The sequence below is a fragment of the Maylandia zebra genome, linkage group LG2, assembly GCF_041146795.1.
Source record: "Maylandia zebra isolate NMK-2024a linkage group LG2, Mzebra_GT3a, whole genome shotgun sequence".
NCBI lineage: Eukaryota > Metazoa > Chordata > Actinopteri > Cichliformes > Cichlidae > Maylandia > Maylandia zebra.
In genome coordinates this window covers 31,668,990-31,678,193 of record NC_135168.1, presented here as the reverse complement: position 1 = coordinate 31,678,193, position 9,204 = coordinate 31,668,990, and the positions used below count along the sequence as shown (strand labels likewise).

The 9,204-nt window shown below is 43.2% G+C and overlaps 1 protein-coding gene across 1 annotated transcript; it reads left to right on the top strand.

The window, feature by feature from the left end:
* The first annotated feature begins 7,123 nt into the window (after positions 1-7,123).
* Positions 7,124-8,920, top strand: tmem271 (transmembrane protein 271). Its single transcript, XM_076877156.1, has one exon. It carries the CDS (start codon positions 7,763-7,765, stop codon positions 8,552-8,554), a length of 792 nt encoding a protein of 263 aa, XP_076733271.1. The 5' UTR covers positions 7,124-7,762; the 3' UTR covers positions 8,555-8,920.
* Positions 8,921-9,204: the final 284 nt, after the last annotated feature.

Sequence of the window (9,204 nt, the reverse complement as noted above, 5' to 3'; positions counted from 1 at the left end):
TAACTTTGGGCCAATCTGCAGGACAGTAAAAGAGCTGCCAAGTTAAACCAGGCAACAAGACAATCCCAGCAGCTGAGTATGCATATTAGCCACATTGTTTCAACTTATTAAGCAAAACAGATCAGGTACCTGCTGCATCACTTCCAGCATTGTTGAATGAGAGTGCTCCCTAGTGGTTAAACCCAGAACAAAAAACAAGCAGGGGTTCCAGGCAGTGTGTAATTAAAATACTAATTAAACCCAGCACAAGTCCAAACAAACCGCACACTGTTAAATACAGGTGAAGCAGACAGAAGGCCTGCAGCCAAACATTTGCCTTCTGTTTCGGTGTCCATATGCTATGTCCAGAACAGCAGTTGTGGTAAAGGCTTGTGGAGCCACTGTCTACTTTTTAAAAATGCAAGCACAGACACAGTGGATTAACAGGAGACCGCTGTATCCATGTAGAGTCCTGGACGAGGTCCAGATTGGTTCTGAGACATCTGCTTCTTTTAGTGGAAAAGGAAAGGCGGCTAATCCTGTGTGGGATTCTGCAGCCTCTCTGTTCATCAAGGCACCAGCCACGTGTTGGTTTTACATCAAAACATCAGAGAACTGATATTAAGCACAAGTAGGATTTTTCTTTTTCCTTGCGTGTGCACATGAATGTTGTATTGTTACAATGTAATACAAAACAGGAAACAGACTCGTGACATTTCTGTCACTGTTTTATCACTTCTGGAAAACACAAGTTGAATGTGTAATCATTTTCCCCTGCAGCGTGAACATCTGAAAATAAAGTCTGGAAAGTTAAAAAATGAAAAGACTATAGAGAAAATCAATGAAAGTCAATGAATGAATTAAGTAAATGTGTAAAAAGTAGAAAAATGGAAAAATGCTCCACCAGTCCTGGCAGATCAGCTGATGTCTTGCCATAGACACTGATAGCTCAGGTTACATCCTACCAACGTGTTGGTTATTTAAGTCACCAAATGTCCGTCTCAGTCTTAAAAATCATTTATCAGTCAGACTCTAATTGCAGGCATTTTCATAAATTGTGTTGCATTTTCAGATGCACAAAACTAATTGGACAAACTAATGTAATTGTAAGTATAAGGATGTTTTTAATAACTGGATGAACATTAGTTGCAATCAGTGGATGTCTAAAGCTGACATTACCATGAAAACAACAATCCTCAGCTCCCCATGAAACCACTCCTCGGTCTATCGTCTAGTTGTTTGAGCCTCTGAAAATGATGCACTATGTATAAAAATGTCTCTAATTCTCAAACAGTTAATAGAGCACTTTTATGAAGCTCCTTGAATTCAAGCTGAAGGTCTGCACTTCAATCACACATTGATTGTTAGATTTAAAGCCACTGTGGTGGGGTACAGAAGCACAATGACAACATAATGTATCGCTGTCCAATGATGATCCTGTGGATTTAACTGTATGTGTTTTTATTCATGCCTGCTCAGCGCTGTGCTGCTCTCAGAACAGCACCAAGCTGCCAAATATAGATTAAATTAAGTGGAAAAAATCTTCTTTTGACTGGAGTGATTCTCCTCTAAATTAACTGATGCTCACACCACCAAGTAGACTTATCTACCATTATATATGCAATTAAAGAACGTATCTCGCAGTTAACTTGCACTGTGAGGAAACAAAAACATCTGTAAAGTGGCCACTGAATTAGAACCAATGGTGTTACAAACAATAGTGTTAGTCTCCTTTACAGCACTATAAAATTGTTTTTCCTCACTGCACCCTTGAAGCTCTCAGCCTTCCAAAAATGCTAAATTTGCTGCTGTAAACCTGACTGTCATTTCTTTATTCAGTTACGAACAGTAATGTGTGTCTAACGCTAAAAATGATGTTACATGTACATCTAATCCTTCCTAATCCAGAAATCCTGGACCACAAAACTGGACTCATCTTCAGCTGGTGGCGTAAAAGCAGCTCGAACATCAAAGTGAGGAAGTGCATAGAAAAACACATTTTTAATCAGGTCACATTTGAAGAATCCTTCTGAAGTCACAAAGGCTGGCTACGAGCGTTGTCTCTTGAGCATCTTGCAGTCTCGGGAGAAAGCCTAAGGTCAGCTGTCTGCCCTTTTCTATACGCTCTGCCTGCGTGGTGCTGGTGCAGTAATTCCTTCCACCTGCATCTCTGTTCTCTAACAGCCTCATATTTAAAGTCTCTTAAATGTCTGATGCAGTTTCCTTATATAAAGATGTGGACTACAAGACAGAAGGAAAACCCCGGATTGGGTGTAGCTTCTCCTAAGTCCTCTGTTGCATCATTTTAAATGATTCCACACAGTTTTATTATTTGGTGACACTTCTGCACTCAATTTATCTGGTAATGAAAAACATTTACTACCTCTGGCTACAACGGTTTTGAAAAGAACGAGCGGAAAGACCCTCATTTGTTCTGTGAAAGAAACCGAGTAGGAGGATTTTGAATATTTTAAAATGATCAATGACAAAGATGCTTTGTGCAAACATAACAATATCAAAGTGATCTGCAGCATAATTTTGCAAATACACTCCATTGTGGAGCAGTGTTTTCACTTGCATTTGGACGATGCTATCATCTTGAGCAGGACTTTATTTGTATTCTTTGGATGCCTGAAATAAACTCCTACGTAGACTGTGCTTTACCCTCACATGCAACCCTCATCGTTACATTGCCTCTTTCCTTCACCTCCTCCTCACTAATGAATCTCACTAATGTAATCTGATCATCATCGTTACCATCGCCATCATCTGTATGGATTTCCATTAACATAAATACCACTATAAATCTTCTTTAAGGTTCAGCACAACAATTTCAGCGATGATGCTAAATGGGGAAGAATTATACTTACAGTATTAACAGGTTTCAGTGTGTGCTCCCTCCAGTCCAGCCAGTCAGTGCCTGAATTATTTATAATTTACCTTGTTATTTTTCATTTGTTTACATATTTTAGCACAACACGCATTCGTGATTTAAGCCTGTGTATTTCCTGGCTTGAAAAGTGAAAATGTTTCTTGGTACCTTAACGCAAAGAAAAATCTACTTTGCAGTTCTTTGATTAAAAGTCAGAGGAAACTAAATATATATGCAGTTGTGCAGTGAAGGGTATAATTAGATGAAGCAGCGCTAAATTAAATGACCAGGGGAAAGGTTTGAAGTTAAATTGACTTTTGATTCAGATTAAATTATAACAATGGTGCTATTAACATCGGGAACATCAGAAGGAATAGTGGTGATGCTGGTGGTTACTTTTCACACATTCATTTCTGACTTTATTGTTAATAAAATAAGTTTCCCAAAGACTGAGATTCTCCTCGAAATAAAACAATCCAAGTGCAACTTTAAGGGTAATGGTACTCTTAACCAAGGTCAATAAGTCAGGAAGTACCTTAGAGACTCATTATTTCAGTGAGATGTTATTTTCCATAAAGTGCCAAAAGTGCCCACAAATCTCACTTAAAGCTGCTTTGTTGTCATTTCTGGCCACAAGGGGGCAGTAGCTCAACCTCGAAACTGCACTACAGCAGCTAGCTCCATATATTTGATATGGCAGGGGTTTTTTTTATTACACTAGATGCCCTACCTGTCCCCTACCTATGATCAAACCAGGGATATTATGCTTGTTAGATACTATCCTGTGGAGCCTCTAATCCTGATATGAAGTTCATAAAAATCAAGCAGGAAACAGAAGGAAAGGGATAAATAAGTTCAAACTTCCACTTTGATGGAATCATTTGGACCTCATCTTCAGCCGCGCCTGCTCGTATGTTTTGGCATCTACAAAAGCTAAATGGCATTTCTTTGCTGCTCCTCAGGCTTTATGCACAATCATCCAACCTCTGCACCTTGTATTTTACACAGTAAAGCCCCGCACAAACACACATACACAAACACCCAAACCCCTCGAAACTGACCTCCAGTGATGCCAACAAACACAAAACCAAGCTCCTTTTAAATTAAATGCTTTCTATTTTCCTCACGCGCCCACACACACACACACACACACACACACACACACACACACACACACACACACACACACACACACAACAATCTCATATATTCCCTTAGTGATAGACTAAACATTATTTGATTTAAGGAGTATTCAGCTTTATCGCTGGAACTCTTTTCTTGGTCTTGTTGTAAGGGATATCATTATTTGGAGTCGAGCCCAGTGTCTGCACACAGATCTGTTTGTCTACACTGGGTTCTCGCTCTGTTCATCAGGTAACATTTGCTGCTTTTGTTTTCAGTCTGTTTCGGGTGGGTACTGGAATCCCACAGTGGGTTTATCTGAGGTTTTCTGCTGGCAACATGAAGCAGCAGCAGCTCTAAAGAAAGTCAATAAGAGAAGAAGCTTCACGCTGGCAAATGAAAATTACTCGAAAAAAAAGCAAGTGATATCCTCCACGCGGTCATTTGATACACTGTTGATATGAATACTGTGATAATCTCACCAGCTGACTGCCTCACTTCTCTGTTCCTAATGCTCCCGCCCATTTGACAAACCCTGTCCCCTGTCTGATCTAGGTCTGACAGGTTTTCACCCTTGGTATTGAATTTATTTTTCAGAGTCAGTTCCTCTTTAGAAGAAACATTGTTTGAGTCCCTCCCAGCTCCAGCCATCAACAGCAGCGGCTGCTTTAGATTCATTAATATTTATAGGCTAACACAGGATTTTACAGGCCGACCTGTCGCGGCTGTTGTAACTGCTGCTGTAAAACTGCATCTTAGATGCCGAAGCACTCCCTTCACAGCTGACTCTTGGCACAGCTGAAGCAATCGAGCCTAAATGCTCACACACACGCACACACACAGAACGACTTGTAGTGATTTAAGTTGAAAATCTGCTCTTGGAGGAGAAGGCTGATTTATTATTATTATTGTTATAATGCTGGGGATCTATCTGCAGTTCTTTGTGTGGCATTTTCCCCTATAAACCATATAGTAATCACATTCAGACAGCCCTGTACATTAAAATGAAGCCAATTTCAGGTCTTTCTGCCATGTAGGTGAGAGGTGATCTTACCCATTAAGGTTAGAGCCACTTTCCCCTTCAATAACAGTGTCTTCCAGGTCTGTGACCATGAGGGAAATGGTCTGTGTTATGGAGGTGAGCAGGGCTCACCTTGTGCCCTGATGAAAGACATATGCTATTAACAACCTCTGCCTCATCACTTTTATCGGGCAATTGAATCCAGTAGTTTTCCTTCACATTAAAGTGCATGCTCCTTACCTGTGGCTGCTCACACTGTGAGTGAAGTGAAGCCATTTTCTGTGATGCCCTGGTCCAAGTTTATTTGTATAGCTCTTAATCACAGTTACAAAAGGCTTCGCAACGCCCACATTATGGAACAACAAATGTGAAAAATGGGTTTGAATCTGCTGCCACACAAAGCATGGCTCAAATACAATGCTTTAACAGCAGGAAGGACTCAGAGCTGTGGGTTTTATTGCTCATGTATGGACTGGATAAGAAGTGACAGAGAGACTCGTTAAGCAGTGGGTTATATGCTCCCCAGGAAACTTTGAGCCTCAGACGCTTCGTTTTCTGTGTTTTGATTCTCCAGTTTTTGCCCCTTTATTGCTTCAGTTTTGTATCTACGCCTGTGGTGACTGGGCCAGTCAGTCAGGTTGTTGCTGCTGATGGTGTCAACATCACTGAAACACACTGCCAGCAAGCAAGCCTGCCAATCAATCAGCCAATCAGCAGCTTATCAGCTCATCATTCACAGCATCTTTTCTTATCTGCAAACCTATGCAAAGTAGTAATGACCTAATTAGAGTGACACTCACACTTGCTGGCAGCTGTGCTGGTACAGTCAATGAGGTGGCTCATTGTGATGAATGGTTGGGCGACGGCTTTCCCTGGTGGAATTCTCCCACCTGCACTCGTCAAACATTTGGTTAATTAAGTCAAGAACTCGCGCTCGTCCGCTGAGTTTTCACAGCCAGATAAAATGAAGTGGAAACAACTCAGCTCCAAGAACCGGCAATGTTTTACAGCAGGTCACACAGTTGAATCATTTTGCATATCCTTGAACTTTTTCACGAATTTTTTTTTTTTACATTTCATTATTAGCCAGCTCCGATTCAATGACACCAATTTGTTTTCACTAAATGAATGTCACTCGGGCACTTTGCTCCCGAAACTCCAGCCTCAAATGCCATTGGCATGAAATTTTATTGTGATATTTACTTTGCTCATGGATGACAAAGATGATAAATCTTAGTGACCGCAGTGGTGTCATATCTCCACGCTTTAGTGCCAAAAATGTTTTTGGGTTTTAGGTAATAAAAATGACTCAGCATATATTTGGATTCGTTATCATGAAATCTGGTTACATGATTACACACACACACACACACACACACACACACACACACACACACACACACACACACACACACACACACAAATAAATCTCGTAAAGATTGTCTTAACATATTTTCAACATATGAATTAGAAGAATGTCTCTTTCAGCTGCCTGCTCTATTTATAATGACTATGTACTCTATTAGACTTCACACTCAAACATTTACTTTTACACTGTGGGCTGTAGCTTCTGTTGGGCATTGCAGCATGGACTTTGGATGACTCATACAGTATGTCTTTCTACATTTGTTTTAAGACTGAAATGCTGCCTCTAACCAGTTATCCACCCTGCAACGCTCCTGTAAAGGTTGTCTATGGTGAAGTCTGGAGCCTCTCTCAACCACCATTAAAATACGAGACGTTTATAGTTTTAAAGCTCCATTAGAAATGTGAGGAGAGATGCTGTGGACTCCAATCAGCGGCCGTCTGGCCTCCTGGTTTGGATGTTTCAGCACCGCGGACAGCACACAGCCTCGCTCAGCTCCTCTCGTCTTATTGATGCTTGATGATTTGTGATTTCCGGAAAGATCTGCCTGACAAAAACAAGTCCTAGGACTTGTTTTTGCAGTCACTCCTGGTGGGCTTTTCGTTTTTTTATTTAGCTCATATTAAGAATAAGAGGATTATTTTGTTTCCGCCAAAAATCAGTTTAGTAACAGGAACACAGGTTACCGCTCGCCTAAATTAAATTTCCTCACCTCGCAGTCACTCCTGCAGAAGTGAACTGACTACGAGCCTGAGGGTTTGAAGTGCGTGTATAAAAAAAGAAAAAAGAAATCATTTCATATTCCCGAACACCAGTCGCGCTCACGATTGTTTTGATCACCCACCAAAAGTCGCTCACTCGCCTTTCCATTTAACACAACGTCACTGTAAAGTCTCTACGTGGCACCTCGGGCACACTTATAGCCCCTGTAGGAGTGTTCTTGGGGCCTGCGGGTCATTGGTCAACAGGACGCTCGAGCATCTCCGGCTGTAGCAGCCGCCTCCTTCTCTGCCACAAAACCCCGCACACGGCATTCAAGCCGGAGACTTGGCGGACTGCACTCTCTCGTCAGGAGGAAAAAGGAAAAGCAACATAAAAAAACTTTTGCTTGGGAGTGAGATGGGCGGCTATAGCTGATCTTGGGTAACGCGATCATTGGCTGTATGGATTATCGATAAGTGCAGTGAGGAATGCGTTCTTGTCATTAATTATTTATATATTCCTGTAAAGCGGCGGGCATGCGAGAGAGACGCCGCAGCGGCGAGGATCGCCCGCTCTGAACCGGAGGAGTCACCGGCAGATGATGTCCCGATGTGAGAGTGCTTCCAGAGGAGACGGAGGAGAGGACGCAGGAGGATGAAGAGCGGGGGAGAGGGATCGAGAGCGGCAGAGGTGGAATATAATGAAGTTGAGTGGGAAAGGGCTGTGCACCGTCCTCTCCAGCACCCTCCTCTTCGTGTGCGCCCTGAGCGAAGTTGTCGTTGGATTAAGATGCGTTTCGTTGGGATCTACGGTGAAAGCGCATTTCCACCTCGGCTCCACAGCCGGGGCTTTCTACTCCGGGCTACTTGTGGGAATCGGGCAGGTCATGCTGGGAACCGCGCTGGTGTGTTGCACGGACAAGCCCGGCTGCAGGAATTTCTTTCTCCTCGGTGTTGTGGTCTTCTTGTTGGGGGTCCTCACCGCCTTCTCTGGCGCGGTGGTGGACGGGGACACGGCTTCTCTGGTGGAGAGGAAATATTCCCATTACTGCTTCCACTCTGTGGTGTTGAACCCTGCCTGCGAGCAGCTGAGGGATTACCAGCGGAGTTTGGTCATCTCCACTGTTCTCAGCACGTTGGAGTGCCTCCTCGGGCTCATCAACCTGGTGATCATCAAAAGGTACAAAACAGCGCAGTTTTCTAGGAGCAGACAGTGTCAGAGGCAGAGCGCCGGGGCGATCATCTTCAGCGAGGAGCGGGACTGCTCCTCGGCGGATTTCCAGCCGGTGTCTTACATCAACCTGGGTGTTTTTGGTGTGTTTGACGAGACAGGTGCAGAAGTGCAGTGCGGGGGACACCCGTCAATCGAACTGCCGGGATACTCGCCCACGGACCCGGAGCTCAATCATTGCTTCCCTTTCTCCTACCCGCTCCCCAGTGAACTGCCACCCGCATACGAAGACATTTTCCCCGCTGAGGCATGCAACACATAGCCGCTCTGGAGCAGCGCTTCCCTCTGCTGTGACAATCAATGACTTTACGCTTTAAAAAAACAACAACCCCTTCCTCTTCCTCCTCCAACAACCCAACAAAAAGCAGTAAGTTACACAGGAGGACGGCGGAGTGGATTTTGTTTTCGCCTCATTCCTTCTCACTTTTCTTTTACCTCTGCCTATGCTTATGTTCAACATCATCAATCAGACTGATGTAGATAAACACATCATCCAGGGCCAGACAGTGCAGGCAGATCAAGGCCCATAAAACGCAACAGCTTGCTAATATAACAAAAAGCAGAGTTTGTGTTCTGAATGTTTGCTGTTAACGTTTTTACCTGTGAATAAACTGTATTTAACCTCACCTGACGTCATGGAGCTGCTGGCAGTTTAGATTTTGTGCTGGTGTGTTCACTCTAAACTTCGAGCCTAAAGGTTGCGGGCAGACCTCCTCCAGACTCCGAGGATAGCTGGTGGAGCGTAATTAATGAAAGTGTCATGCACATCAATCCAAACGGTAATTTTATAAAATCACGAGAATTCATGTAATCCGCTGGGTAAACACCCGAGAAAAGGCTCTAAAAGGAGTCACATCTTTTCACGTCAAAGCGGGGATAATTTGACAGAGAAACTCTCCTTTGCACGTTTAA